Source organism: Pyxicephalus adspersus, chromosome 9 (assembly GCF_032062135.1).
Source record: "Pyxicephalus adspersus chromosome 9, UCB_Pads_2.0, whole genome shotgun sequence".
Lineage (NCBI taxonomy): Eukaryota > Metazoa > Chordata > Amphibia > Anura > Pyxicephalidae > Pyxicephalus > Pyxicephalus adspersus.
In genome coordinates this window covers 4,290,356-4,306,374 of record NC_092866.1, presented here as the reverse complement: position 1 = coordinate 4,306,374, position 16,019 = coordinate 4,290,356, and the positions used below count along the sequence as shown (strand labels likewise).

Genomic DNA, 16,019 nt, shown 5'->3' with positions numbered 1-16,019 from the left:
CCATTGCTGGATCCCCAATATATATGATACATTGCAGCCATGCGTGTTATAAGCGACGCATCTCCTGGCCCCTCCCACCTCTGTTCCTTCCGGCCTAATTTGTTTGCCCAGCCACAGGATTGTTTGTTGTTTATTTTCCATTTGCATGCGTGTTGTTGGTCTGCACTCATGCAATGATGGGGGGAGGGAATTGTAGTACTTTTCGGATGGCGTCAATTCTTCAGACTGGGACGAATCTGCAAAAGCATCAGCCAATCAGACGCAGTATAAAATGGTGCTGCAGAGCTCATGGGTATAGCCTAATGTCATAATGGTCCCCTTGCAAAAAAAACAAACCTGTTGATCCTGCCAGAGATCATGTCAGCTGCTATCTTCCTGCTAAATTCTATCAGTTACAATGTTCCCAGCTCTTGCTGTGGACTATAGAACACCTTCCTGGGTGTTCTGTAGTTCGATTTTATTGTAAAAATGCTTTTACTTCATATATATCATATTGTAAGCGAGCGTTGTCACCCTAAGACAGGAAGTGAGTTAGTGGCAGGATCACCAGGTGTATTTAAAGGAGTAACTTGAAAAAAGAAAATGAATGCAGCCGCCACATCTACCAATCAGAAAGCCGCAATGTGAGATTTTTGTTCTGCATTAAGTAAACCCAGCTACTAAAATGTCATATCATGATGGGGAGAGGAAGAAGCAGCACAAGGAGCCAATCAGCTTCAGTGATCATAAGTCAACCAGGATCATACTGACAGGAGCAGAAGGGAGAGTAACAGAGCTGGTGTGCTGCTTCTCTTATTATTGACCAATCACAGTCTGGGGAGGGACAAGACCCTAAATGTCAGACAAAATCAGGTCTGTGCTCTGTGATATTTTATTCTTGTGTTGTTGTGTTGGGTCGGAGTGTTGCCTTAAAGGTAACCCAGTATATAAATACCCCTATTTTATGTACAGCGCTGCGTAATATGTTGGTGCTATATAAATACTGTTTATTAAAAATAATCCCTCCCTGTGTGTATGGAATTGAGATTTATGATCTGTGATATCCACTTGGGAGGAGCAAATATTTTATCATCATTAGGAGCCTCCAATGAGCTGCCTCCAATAGGTCATGTGATTATAAACCCTTGCGCTAAACACATCTCCGTGAGATGATCATCAACCAACTCAGCAAGAAGCAATCTGATTGGTGAAATGGACACCCATTGGCCTTTGTAGATACCCCAAGGTCAGCTGATCTCGGGGCAGAATTTATCGAATTGCAACACTCCACCCCACCCCACCGTTAAATATTAAAGGGGAACTAAACTCAAAAGTCCCCAAAACCACAAAAATACACTTACCTTCAATCCCAGTCCGATCTATCCCAAGGTCTTTTCTATCAGGTCCTGGCATCCGTCTTCGGGCTGGCGCTCCAAGCGTCGCCATCTTCTTCTATTCGTCCGGCGTTCTTCCTAAGTCACCTGACCCAAGCACGAGATCTGGTGACATAGGTGAGAAAAAACTTGCCAATCTCACTGCGCATGCGTGAGATCAGCAAATTTTTACTTTGCGCGAAAAGGCTCCCTAAGGAGCACCCAAGAGCCTCCCGGGATGTGTGACGTAGGTATTCCGGGAAGCTTTGCCCTCCCATTCATTCTTAGGGGGCGGTGCAGCACCCTTTTAAAAAAAAAAACAAAAAAACAGGGTGTTGCACTTAAAAAAACAAACAAACAACAGAATTGTTATTCTACATAAAACTACCTTTTTATGTAAAGTGAAATTTCCGAGTTTAGGTACGCTTTAGGCAGACACGGTCCACTGGTGTCACCCTGAGAAATGTCACGCAGCCCCGGGTATAATGCAGACAGGAAGTTGGTGGATCCAATGCAATGGATAACCAATGAATTTTCGATCATCGTTGTAAAAATCAATCATCAGGACATCATTTTTGATTGACATTTTTGATTGACTTATATAGTATCAAACATTTTCTGATTATTGGAGAATATTGCACGTGGCTAGCTGCACATCCGGGAATGTACGGATTTTTCGCCTCCATTGAACCGAGCTCTGATCAGCCGTCTGCACCTTTCCTGCACCTGGTCCCTTGGTTCTCCTCCCCACCCCCGGCTTCTGTCTGGACATGTTGTCACCATGGCCGGCTATAGACACAACACAGCTCGGCAGGCTGTGCAGTCATTGCCTTGGCCAACCATATTATGGGGACACAGATCTGTGAGGTTCGGCATTGCATTGTCTCCTGCAGTCACTTCCTGCAATGGCTGCATGGCATTTAAGGGCATGGTTCTAGGTGGTGACAACAATGGGTGCCCATGTGGCAGGGTGGCAATGCAGAATCCCAATCAGCAACTTGTTGAACCTTCATTGAAGGTCTTGTTGGGCACTTCATGTTATAGCAAGGGTGTCAAACTCAAATACACAGAGGGCCAAAATTAAAAACTTAGACAAAGTTATGGGCCAAACTTAAAGCTTATTGAAAAAATTGAGGAAGTTTTTCCTTCTCATTAGATATAAAACCTTTTCATATGGAAACAAATAGGTTTTGCTAACATCTGGAACAAGCCTATGATAGAGAAATAGCACCGCTACTACAATTCCCTGCGTCTAAAAAATGTCCAATGCGGGGCCACACATAGGCATAGAGGCGGCTGTTCTATAGTGATGCCGGGAATTGTAGTAGCTGCGCTATTTCAATGCAGCGGCGGGCCATATTTAGAATTCTTTTGGAGACCAAAAAAATTCTTTTGGGGGGCCAAATTTGGCCCGCGGGCCATAGTTTGACACCCCTGTGTTATAAAGTGACAACGCCCTGTCCCCGTCTTTAAATTGAGCTCTGCTTTGTCACCTTGTCTCAGTGGAGACTACAATCACTGGTGCTGATGTACATTGCAAGGCTCGGTGTTGGTGCTAACCAGCCCTGGGAAATGCCATGTGTTGTCACCCAATCACATGGGCTTCCAATGGAGACTACAAGGGGCCACTTCATTACACAGGAGGAGTCACCATCAGCGAACCCACTGGACATAGTGATCCAGGATGAGAACAGTTAATGGACCAAATCAGCGTCACCAGGACGTCATCGGGACAAAACTCAAAGCCCACAACATGTAATTTAAAAACCAGCTGCCCGACACGACGTGTAATTATAGGCTGGAGGAGAGGTCAGACCTGATACACGATTACAGAATCCTCCATGGAGCCACACAGACGCCGGCTATCAGCAGAGACCTTTATTGCTTTGTATTCTAAAAAGTATTCCCATCAGCCAATCAGAAGTGTTCCCTGGCTCATTAATATTCATTCATATGCAGATCAGTTTATTTCAAACAATGGAGGCAGTGTAAATATCTGCATTTGACTTGCATAGCAAAGCTCAGATTGGAAAACAGAGAAGCAGCACAAGGAGCCAATCAGTTGTGCTGCAGTGCAAGGAGCGAGCTGATTGGAGAGTGAAAAGCTCATCAGTCTGTCCCTTTTTTCAATCTGTCCAATCGCAGGTTGGGGGCGGGACTATGTCTTTATATGGTCATGACCATGTATGGCAGAGGTGCTGGAAGTCAGTAAATAGTCAGTAAGCAAACACACTGTCCCAGAAGATTGGCCCCGGGCGGGGTAGGTGGGGGAGGGTATCAGTACTCCAGGTGAGTGATCACACATGGTGTCACCAGAAACTGATAATACGGAGCAGAATGTTACAGGTGACTTCATGAGAGTGTTTTTCTACCTGTTGGGAAATCTGATACCGAGAGAACATAATGTGAGGAATTTAATGACTGCCAGACAAATACAGACGCAGCTCAGATATCAGCGCCTGCCGGCATATTTATTGATAAGATCTTGCCAACTAAAAGTGTCATTTTTATGGCTTTGGGTGGCATGCACAGTAACTGGCACAGTGTATTATCAGACAATACGACCATTAAATGCTGTAGCTGAAGTTTGTTTCTGTTTTACCTTCCTGCCCCCATTGGGTATTTGCAGTTGTCTATGCAGTGCAGGCAGATCATGGCTGGTGGGAGGGGCTTGCAGGGTGCAGAGCTGTGTAACGCCCACATGTGATCCTGAGCCCGAATGATTGAAAGAACTGAAATCCAATGAATGAAAGGGGCGGAGACAGGCAGGGGAGGGAGGGACTAGAGGGCAGAGGTAGTGAAGATGATACTGCATGGCAGATTTAATTATGGTCATACTGGAGGGCAGATGAAGGGGAGGCTGGAGGGCAGATTTAATCAATGGGAAGCCGGAGGGCAGAATAGATGGTGAGGCTAGAGGTAAGATGAAGGAGGCTGGAGGGCAGAATTAATGAAGGTGATACTGCATGGCAGATTTAATTATGGTCATAATGGAAGGCAGATGGAGGGGAGGCTGGAGGGCAGATCTGATGTAGGGTAGATGAAGGGCAGCCTGGAGGGCAGATTTAGGTAACTGCCACTTGTGCATACATTCAGTAGGAGATGTAACCCTTTTACTATTAGATGATGAGACGGTGTAGAGGGGGTGAGGTTACTATATTATTATTATTATTATTGTTAATAAACAGGATTTATATAGCGCCAACATATTACGCAGCGCTGTACATTACATAGGGGTTAAAAATGACAGACGAATACAGACAGTGACACAGGAGGAGGATAGGACCCTGCCCCAAAGAGCTTACAATCTTTACCATAAAACATATCTGAAGGGTGATTGTGGCTTTGCTACCATTAGAACATCCCAGCCACATTCTGTGCTGCATGGTGCCCATCTTTGGCTTCGCCCCTATGGAGCCCATATGTACAGAACATAAGGATCAGACTGGTATTAGGGGCATTCTGTTCAGCGGTGTCCTTGTTAGTGCTGCCTACTGGACCGTCACATTCCGGGCATTTCTCCAGCTCTGCTGAGCCCTGCCAGCCACTGTTTACCAGCTCCAAGAGGCTTCTAACAGGTCCAGCCCTGACTGTGAGTAATGAACATATCGCTATCTGGGTGTGAGCAGGTCAACCCCAAATGTAGATTGCATCAACTCCCCACACCCAGCCTGATGGACATACATTTTAAATATCATCATTCTGCCATTCGAAATGCCGGATCAGAGGTGACACAATCCTGTAAACCTTGGGGGGTGTGCAGGTCTTGGCTGTGATCACAAATGTCTGACACAGATCAGCCCCTGCTGCAACTTCTCACAACCTTGCTACAATGTTGCAGTCTGATCATTGGAGAGAGAGAGAGGAGACAAGGGAAATGCTTTGTCCTGCCTGCAGCTGACTGCTGATGTCATCTCAGCGTAGGCAAAGCCACTGACATAAGCTGAAGGACTGGGAATCTGGAGCTTTTGCTGCACATTAAAATATGTCAGAAATATATTTGTCATTGCTTATAAAGTTATTAAAAGTGGGCAAAAAAATACATTGTTTCTGATCTTGCCAGTAGTTCCGCCTAACAACCACCAGCCAATGGGAACATTGCACAGAGCTAAGCTACTATAGTAAATGGCAGAGAGCACTCCCATTGGCTAGCGGTTGTTAGGGAGCTGAAGAAAAGTTGAACAAGCAATGAACAGCCATTCCCCATCATTGCTGGAAGATTCTCCAAACTCCTCTTTCTTTCCACTTAACATAGGGAGAATTGGTGACCCTCAGCTTGGTAATTTTCATTGAAGTTGCTCCATATTATATATCAGAAATGTATTTGTAGATACTTATAAAGTTATTAAAAACGGGCAAAAAATACATCGTTGTCAGCCAATGGGAGCACTCCGGCGAACTAAGTTGCTATGATAAATAGCAGGGAGTGCTCCCATTGGCTGGCAGTTGTTAGGGAGCTGAAAAAAAGTTGATCAAGCAAAGAACAGCCATTTTCCATCATTGCTGGAAGATTCTCCAAAGTTCCTTTTCTTTCCACTTACATAGGAAGTAATTGGTGACGCTCAGCTTGTTTAAACAATCCTCAGCTCTTTAATGGATGTTAAGTCAGACCAACCCTAAACTATTTATAGGTTGCCCATTGAAGTGTTTTATTCAGTGTAAACCTGCTGTTGTTTATTTTTAGTGGCCCCTTTTTAAATAGCAGCGGAACTAGGACAATCCCGAGTGACAGGAGCGCTGCAGGACGGAGGGGGATTGTGCCGTGTCATGTGATGACATCATGCCTGGTTTTAATAGATCCCACGCCGTGTGGTCACCTTTCATCAAGGAGTGACTCAGGTTATGAGCTGTCTATACAAAGTAACGAGGACAGATGAAAGAGAATATGAAACATCCAGGGAGCTATTAAATAGGGGCAGGAAGCGCATTTTGAAGTGGTCACATATTTAATTGTTACTTTGAAATATATGGGGACACCTCACTTTGCAAAGAGTTACAATGTACCTATGAACAGACACTGGTCGGAGGGGGGCGCTGTAGTCCCTGTTGATAGAGGGGACACGGCAGAGAGTTTCCTGCCCCCCTCCACCTGTATGACAAAATGTTTTTGTATCAATAATTTCTCCTCAAGAAATCCGACTAACGTGCTTTCATCTCTTCTTCACCGCAGGGTAAATCCATCGCACAGACCGGACGCAGTAAGCTGCAGAATCAAAGGGCCGGCCTGAACAATAAGATCCTGAAAGCCATGCGGATGAGGGCCGGAGCGGAGAACCTTCTTAGGTATGTTCCCATCCATTCAGCCACAGAATGCGTCCTTTGTTCTGCGGGGGCCTCCGGTGATCTGAGATTCCCACAGAGGATTCCCAACAGATGCAGATCGCTAATGAACACAAAGAGACAAGCTGTGATTGTAGCTGCAGGTCACGCTCAGGTTACTGTCCCTCCCCGCCTGGGCCCTTTGCACTGGTCCTCAGTGACTACTTGTTTGTGCATATATACCAGTAACTAAATGTATTCGTTTCTAGAGAACCCTAAAGCTGACCCTAAAGTGACATTTAAAGAGTTCAACCACCTCTAAAATTTTTCGTCTCAGAGTCCCTGTTGGGGAGATCTAGGTCTGTACACCTGTTGTGCCCATTGTTAGGGGTTCCTACCATCCTTGCACCAAGTTCCCAAGTCTGTCTCATTTGAAGGCTTCCCATCCCTCTGCTGAATTCCGGGGTCTGTACACCTGCAGTGTCCATTATGAGGGGTTCACACAATCCCTGCGCTGCTTCCACAGGTCTGTACACCTGCTATGCCCATTTTAAGGGATTCCCACTATCTTTGCACTGAATTCCTGGGTTTGTACACCTGCTGTGCCCTTTAAGAGGGGTTCCTACAATCCCTGAACCATGTTTCCAAGTCTCTACAAGTGCTGTGCCCATTATGAGGGGTTTTCGCTAACCCTGCACTGATATCCCAGGTCTGTACACCTGCGGTGCCCATTATAAGCGGTTCCTACCATCCTTGCACCAAGTTCCCAAGACTGTACACCTGTTGGGCTCATTTGAATGCTTCCCATCCCTCTGCTGAGTTCCTGGGTCTGTACACCTGCAGTGTCCATTATGAGGAGTTCCCACTATCCCTGCACTGAATTGCTAAGTCTGTACACCTGCTGTGCCCAATTAGGGAGGCTCCGACCTTCACTGTGCTGATTTTCGGGGTCTGTACACCTGCTGTGCCCTTTATAAGGGGTTTTCACAATCCATGCACTGCTTCCCCAGGTCTGTACACCTGCTGTGCCCATTTTAAGGGATCCCCACTATCACTGCACAAATACACCTGCTGTGCCCATTATAAGTGGGTTCCATACCTTCTGCACTGAATTTCTGGGTCTGTACACCTGCTATACCTATTTTAAGGGATTCCTACTATCACTGCACCTATACACCTGCTGTGCCCACAAGGTTTCCATCTATGAAATAAATTCCTGGGTCTGTACACCTGTTGTGTCCAATTAGGGAGGCTCTGACCATCCCTGTGCTGAATTTCTGGGTCTGTACACCTGCTTTGCCCCTTATGAGTGGTTCCTACAAACCTTGCACTGCTTTCCAAGGTTTGTACACCCACAGCCTATTTTAGGGATTCCCACTATCACTGCACCTATACACCTGCTATGTCCATTGCATGGAGTTTCCACAATCTCTGCACTGAGTTCCCAAGTCTGTATAAATGTTGTGCCCATTATGAGGGGTTTCTACCATCCTTGCACTGAGTTCCTGGGTCTGTACTCTGCTCTGCTCTGCTGTGCCCATTATGAGGGGTTCTCATTATCCCTGTGCTGAGTTCCTGGCTATGCACTGTCCCTTTTATTATTATTATTATTATTTGAGTTGGTTGACCCTTTAAAGAAGAACGACACATGACTGGACACAATCATTTCAGTCAAACCTCCCAGAATGATTTGTTGTCTATACCCATCCTGCTGTGGGCACTGGGAGGCAATGGGAACCCTGTTGTTTCAATCATGACCAGCATATGAGTCATCGTGACTTCTTTTGTCCTGACGTTATGCAGTGTGCAGTCAGAATATGGAAAAAATTACGCCACCCAACATCTTCCAATCGGTGTGTGGTGGGTGACCCCATTATAAGCTGAGGTGCAAATCTTGTTCCTGTTGCATCAACATAGAACAATTAAGGACTGACAAAAACATTCCCACACTGCAACAGTTTCCCCATGCAGAAATACAGACAGGGACTGATCTCTGTGCTTTGTCTCTGTTCATTGAGCTGATTTATATTTCCTGCCTTGGTGGTCCTGCACTGTGAAAGCCAGAGCTCCCCAGAGGGTGATTGTCTCCCTCCCCAGACACCAAACCCCCCCATCTTTCTCTTATGAAAGCCTGACATGGCACTTAAGTTGTCTCCGCTTTTAGCTCTTTGTTTGTGAGAATCCTCCATTGTGATGTTGAGGGCTTTGTACTCTGCAGACATAGCTTAAAGTGGATCTCTGCCTTGTCTATGTAGGGAAAAGCAACAGGTTCACCTACCTGCTGCATTCTGCATATTCATCTTGGGTTTGTGGATCCCTAATTATAAAGGTTTGTGAGGCATGTTACTCCCTCCCCCACTCCTATATGGCTCTGTTGGGATTTAGTAATTGGCCGTTGGGTCACCCAGTACTGTCAAATAGGGGGAGGAAAGAGTTGCAATGCGAATTTTAAACATGGCATCCATTCTTCAATTCACTGCCAGACAGGTGGACGGGAAAAGAAACCTGAGTGTCACTGGGAAGGCTGTTAAAAAAGGAACTGTAAAAAAACACCTCCATGCAAATCAAACAGCTACAACACCGCTATCTTTAGATCTCCACAAAACTTTCTCAGAAGTCATTTGTATGCACTTTCTGAAATATGCCTTGCAGAAATGCCATGTGTCCTTTTTTCCTATGCAGTGTATTTGTGCCAACTGAAGCCATTGGATAAAAATTTGTAAATGGCCCATGTGATCAGAATCAGCAACTTCCATACAGCTGATCATTCCTCATTACTGACTTATGATGCCTTATTCTGCACTAGGGAGGTTGCTTCTTGGCTTTCCCTCCTCATGGCAGAACTGGTATCCCCCTGATGACTGGTGGGCGAATACTCAAGCAAAAGCAGGAGAGGTAGAGGAAGCACAAATGCATAGAATGAATGAAGCAGAAGCAGGGAGATTCTTGCAGTTCAGGTCTCCAGGTACAGCTTGTTCTCCAGCATGGAGAACAATGGACAGCACAGTGTTGACATTACCAAACGCCCCCCAAATCTGGTGACACCCTTCTATCCGAGGCAGCAGTGCCTTGTTCACCTCCATTGTGAGATTGTCTAGCTATGAAACTCACAGTACAGGAAGTGCCTGCAAATTTTTGTAATTGATAACAAAAAACTTTTTAGGGTACAATTCAAGCATAATGAACATTCTTAGGTGTCCCAATAAGATAGCGAATCTAATCTCTGTATCTTTTTCTGTTGCATTGGTGGCAATGAGATGCAGCATTTCAGCGATTGGTTTTGGGTACACAAAGTGGCAGACTAGTGATTCTTAGAGCTGCGCTGGGTGGTGATTGGTTATCCCAATGAAAAAGTTTAATATCATGTGATCAATCTGAAAACTGCACTTTGGCCAGTCACATGCAAAAGAAAACCATGGATGGCTGCGGTCAGCAAAACTTCATCTCATTCACTAAGCTACAAGGTAAATCCTTTGCAAGGAGATATTTTACTTTTCTATGTGGACAGTCCGCATTCCTTTAGTAAATCACTCCATTGCAATAATTATGCGCCTCATTGGGAGTGAGGTTCTTAAGGAATGTAGGCTGTTTACATAGAAAAGTAAGTTATCTCATATTTGCCTGCAAGGGATATTTCACTAACCTTAAAAAATTAGATGAAGCTTTGCTGATTTCAATCATCCATTCAAGTGCAATGAAAAATATTTTTCCTCGTACATGATTGGCTATTCTTTGCAAAGTGAATTTTTATCACTTTCACTAATGGAAATATACCTTGCAAGCAGATAATTCACTTTGCTAGGTGAACATCCTTATGTCCTTCAATCAGTCTCATTGTTCTTTATGGCTAAGCAACCCCTCTTGTTTCTATGTATAGTTTAAATTACAGCTGCACACAGGACAACCATATCTGCTTATTATACGTGCCTGGCTGAGCCTCTGTGATCAAGACAGGGTTTGTCTGACTGCAAATTATAGGCTCCCTGCAGTCTCTAATGACATGAAACATTCAGCGTGACCCTAAAGCTATAGACAGATATAAAAAAAGCAATGAAAATGGTTATAATCATAAAATAAAAATCTACTGAACTATTATCAATACCTGAGTTGGTTTTATCTCAGCATTTTAATTATTCCCTATACAGCCGCACTTAGACTGGACAACGTTTGAGGCTATTTGTGTCTTGCATGTGCTGGCAGGGAATATGGTGAAAGGAGAAAAGAGCAGAGTGACAGAGAGAGGAGCTCATCAGTCTGCTGCTTCTCCTTCCACTGCCCAATCACAAGCTGGGGGTGGGGGAGTGACCAGGCTGTGTTGCCTAAATGCAGGTAAGGATAGTCCGGTCCACAGGCTGGCAGTGCTGTGTGAATGTCAGGACCAGCTGTACAGAATGTCATGTTATTTGTAATTCAGTTGTATATTTAGTGATTTCAATGTTTTTACATAGAGACCTTCCCACAGGTGTTCAGTTTATATAGCATACGGTATATATTGATAGGTTAATGATCATCTCCATCAGCAGTGAGATTTATTCTGGTGAAAGAAAATGCTAAAAATTCCGAGCACGCCTGTAACATTCCTCTTGGTCAGGGTGCCCTGCAGGTGACTGCACATACTGAACAATAAGCTAATTATTTCCTCTCTCCGCAGGGCCACTACCAACAATAAAATCCGAGAGCAGGTTCTCCTGGAACTCAGCTATGTCAACTCCAATCTGCAGGTGCTCAAGGAAGAGCTCGAGCGGCTGAACATATCGGTGGACGTGTACCAGCACACGGAGTAAGATCGGTCATTGTGTTCCATATGGAGGAGGGGGGGCATTGTGGTTAAAAGGGAACTCAGATTCCCAAAATCATTCCATATAAATAAACACTTCTTAGCTGCACATATAAAGGCTTCCTAGCTGTTGATATCATTATTTATACATTAGTTTCAGGCAGACTTATTCATAGCTCTTGTGATTTAACATTGCAGGTCCTGCAATAGGGGTGCATTCACACTCATATGTACTTTTATGTTGCATCAATGCATGCAGCACACATTGCTGCACCATACATTTATTATTATTATGATTAAATTATTATGATTATTAAATTGTATTTATATAGCATTACCATATTATACAGCTAGGGGTTGCAAATGACAGACAGATACAATGGTACAGCTAAGGACCCTTATAATCTAGGTTTATAATCCAAGAGGTCAGGGAAGTGATTGTATGGACCTGCAAAAACACATGCTTTCTTTTATTTATATATATATATATATATATATATATATATATATATATATATATATATATACACTTTTCTTGCATCTGTACAATCTTTCATTGACATCACTCATTGATCTGACCTACCAGATCAACAGCTAACAGCTGCTGTTTCCTATAGGAAGGATGCAGCAGGATGCCCTCCTGCTTGTCTCAATGAACAGCATTGTCTATATAGTACTCGTTCATTCCTTTTATTGCCGAAATAATCACTATCGATCATTTCCAGTGACAATGATCCAGCAGATGTATGTAGCCATTTCAGACGCACGGTGAACCATGGTGTTCTGCCACAAGCTCACCTGCAGTTCATTTGACTGGGAGTGGTTGGGAATCATTTTGTGCACAAAGCTGTGTGTGGTTATGGCGGAACGTGCCACGGTTGCAGAAAGCAACAACTTTTGGAAGAACCACACTACAGCTGCAGCCACAAACTTGAGAAAATGCGTTACATTCGTTGGGTGCTATGCTCTTCGGAGCAGCCAACTTTGCGTTTCTTGACCTTAGGTATAAAAAGGTTTCCACTGCAAACACACAGATTGGTTTTCATGGAAGCTGATTTTTTTGGAGAGAAATCTAGGTATTTAATGCAAACTAAGTATAACTATAAAGAGGTGGGCTTTACATTATAGATTACAATGGGTTATGTTGTTGTTACCACGCAGCGCTGGAATCCATACAAAGGTGCCGCCTTTGCTCTGTTGCCAGCTTTCCTTTATTTACATAACACTCATATCTCACACTAAGAGATAAAGGTGCTTCAGCTGCTGCGTCTTGGCTATTTCCAGATGCTCTCCTGTTGCCTTGTTGATAAGAGACGGTAACAGGCGCCTGCTTGGCATCTCTTGGTAAATTCTCCAGGGCTCCTATCACCAGCATTGGGGACCTGTATATAGAAAAGAAATAAAAAAAATTAAACTGCAGGGGTTACATAGTTACATAGTAGGTTAGGTTGAAAAAAGACATAAGTCTGTCACGTTCAACCACTAGGGAAATAAACATATCCCAGATATAAAACCCTATAAAACATAGTTGGTCTAGAAAAAGGCAAGAAAGCCCCGGGTACAATTTGCTTCAACAGGGGAAAAAAATCCTTCCTGATTCCATGAGGCAATCAGATGTTCCCCTGATCAAGTCACTATAATCTTTACTTTAAATCCTTAGTCCCCAGGTATATTCTGTGCTACTAGAAATCATCCAGATTTTTCTTAAAGCAATCTAAAGTAGTTGCCGAAACTACTTCCTGAGGGAGCCAATTCCACATTTTCACAGATCTTACAGTGAAGAATCCCTTCCTTATCCGGAGCTTAAACTTCTTTTCCTCCAGACAAAAAGAGCGCCCTGTAAAGTAGACTCCCTATTATTCTGGATAAATAAGTTCATAGAATAGTTCAGTTTTAAATGATTATAGATTTGTAATCCTAAATAGGAAAGATTTGTATTCCCCTATTACGCCTAAAGCAGACCTTACAAGTTTTCATGAATCCTGACCTGCCACTTTATACAGCAACAGAATCATTTATTAGAAAAAGCTCCACCTTTTATTATTTAATAGCCATTCATTAGCTGCAATCAGTGACTTTGCCTAGGCTCTGATAATCTCTTCAATTGGCTGCAGGCTGGAGGAAGCTTTTCTTCAGTCTGCTCTCCATCAGTGATCAGACTGTAATTTAGTAACTTTGTAGCAAATCACAAGATGAGAGGATACAGCTAGATGTTATTCTGTGTCAGACATATGAATACAAAGCCAATAATGGCAGGGGACCTGGAACAGCATGTCAGTCGAGCAAGTAGTGAATGGTGCCTGGATAAAGATGGGGACTATCAGTTTGCTGGCATTTTGGTGCCATTTATGCAGCACGCCAAAGCCAAATGTATGCCATGCACGGTACCAAGCAGAGGGAACATAATAAGCAACAAGTTCTATACAAAGCAGATTTTACATTGCTTCACCCAAGAGGTGAATTCTTGCTTGCATGGAAGATAAAGCAGAGTTGGCAGTTTCTGGAATGGATTGTGTTTATCATCATGTGTGCGTACGATGAGTAGCATGTGTATCGCATTCCTTAGCGCTGGGTGTGGCGTAGTGTAAAGTGTTATTGAGGCAATGAAAGAGATAACTATAGCACATAACCTAGTTTGATTATTAGCAGTCACCGTTCCCCCTCCTATAATCTGTGGATAGTTGTGACGCTCCCTGAATGATTCACACTCAGAATATCCTTGGATAATGAGGGAACAGATTCAGTGTTTACGTATCTGCTGTGCAATCTGCTGGGTATACAATCAACCCCATAGACTAATATGTTAGGTGTACAATCTACCTCGATACAGCTATCTGCTGGGTGTACAATATACCCCATAGACTAATATGTTGTGTGTACAATCTACCCCATAGACCAATCTGCTGAGTGTACAATCTGCCCCATAGACTAATCTGCTAGGTGTACAATCTGCCCCATAGACTAATCTGCTGGGTGTACAATCTACCTCGATGAGCTATCTGCTAGGTGTACAATCTACCCCATAGACTAATATGTTAGGTGTGCAATCTACCTCGATGAGCTATCTGATGGGGGTACAATCTACCCCATAGACTAATATGTTAGGTGTACAATCTACCCCATAGACTAATATGTTAGGTGTACAATCTACCTCATAGACTAATCTGCTGGGTGTACAAACTACCCCATAGACTAATATGTTGTGTGTACAATCTACCCCATAGACCAATCTGCTGAGTGTACAATCTACCCCATAGACTAATCTGCTTGGTGTACAATCTACCACATAGACAAAGGCTGCATACACATGTGCATTAATTGTCGTTTGAAAGGATCCTTTCCAACGACTAACGACTGCATAATGCATGAACGAGTGTTGTACATACAGCACCGTTCTGCTCTATGGAGAGTGGAGGGGCAGAATGATGAAGCTGCACCCCGCTGCGCTCTCTCCCCCTTCACTTCCATTAAGATCTTTCGTTGTCCGTGGATCCTCCAAGACGGTCGTTCAGACGATACCCCATAGACTAATATGTTAGGTGTACAATATACCCCATAGACTAATCTGCTGGGTGTACAATCTACCCACCTACCCTATAGACTAATCTGCTGGGTGTGCTTAAGGTTAATTTTTTTCTGCCCTATCACACTTTTTGTCTTAGAGTTACAACACCTACTCACTACGCAATATCTATAGACCAAAAAGCAGAGTTGTCACCCTAGCACAGCACTACACCCCCCCATACCATAGAGGGAAGATGTTCTGTAATCTCCAGGGGTAACAATGTAACTGATAGGAGTGCAGCAGGTTTATGTAAGAACACGGCAGAGATTTGTGGCATGATTAACACTTTCACTTTTTGAACAGATATACCAAAATATTTTATACATATATAATGGATGAAATTGGAAAATGTTAGGGTTTTTGTACACTTTAGGGGCAGTGACAGAGGAGTTATCCTTTAGGTTTCTTTTTAAGACATGCCGGGGCTTGTGGCTGCAGGCTTTGCATTCCTCATTCAGCACATTGACGTCTCTTTAGTCACCTCCATGAGCTCTGCACTTGGTCAAGGTCACATGGTACAGCTAATAACCCCCTGCTATTATACTTTACACCCCATACAATACGGGACACAGAGCAGGGTTGCCATGGGATCTGGATTGCTCTGATTCGGGTATGTTGTGTATTGCAGGCAATCGTCCAGCATTCCGCTCATCCCTCTCGGCCTCAAAGAGACAAAAGACGTCGATTTCACCATTCCGTTCAAGGTAAGAAAATATTTTGAATTGTTGCGGGAGGGGGAGGGTTGTTTGCTTTTGGGCTGTAAAATACATGTGACACAATCTATGAGATAAAAAAGGGCTGTAAAAACAAAAGTTCAAAAACAGGTAAAAGATCTGCTACTGAGAAATCTGGTATTGAGGGTGCGGCTGCATCGCAGGGTGGACGACCCGAAATCTTTATGTGCTATAGGTTTAATCGCTGAGCCCGTATTGTCACTGACATGAAACACTTATACTGAGCGAGTTTGTGATCGCCCATCTGACATTATTATTATATATTATTTATATAGCGCCAACATATTATGCAGCGCTGTACATTAAATAAGAGTTGCAAATGACAGACAGAT

General features: G+C 43.7%; 1 protein-coding gene across 2 annotated transcripts in view; it reads left to right on the top strand.

Annotated features, from left to right (window-relative positions):
- The window catches only part of RHPN2 (rhophilin Rho GTPase binding protein 2), a 52,552-nt gene that overhangs the window by 10,017 nt on the left and 26,516 nt on the right, over positions 1-16,019 (top strand). Inside the window, exons 1-4 of one of the 2 annotated variants that reach the window (XM_072422203.1) lie at positions 4,242-4,271; positions 6,523-6,635; positions 11,263-11,391; positions 15,582-15,657. In XM_072422203.1, the coding sequence (XP_072278304.1) occupies positions 4,257-4,271; positions 6,523-6,635; positions 11,263-11,391; positions 15,582-15,657 (333 nt within the window). In that variant the 5' untranslated portion in view covers positions 4,242-4,256. Of the gene's footprint in view, positions 1-4,241; positions 4,272-6,522; positions 6,636-11,262; positions 11,392-15,581; positions 15,658-16,019 lie in introns of those variants that run through there. The other variant, XM_072422202.1, reaches the window with a different exon arrangement.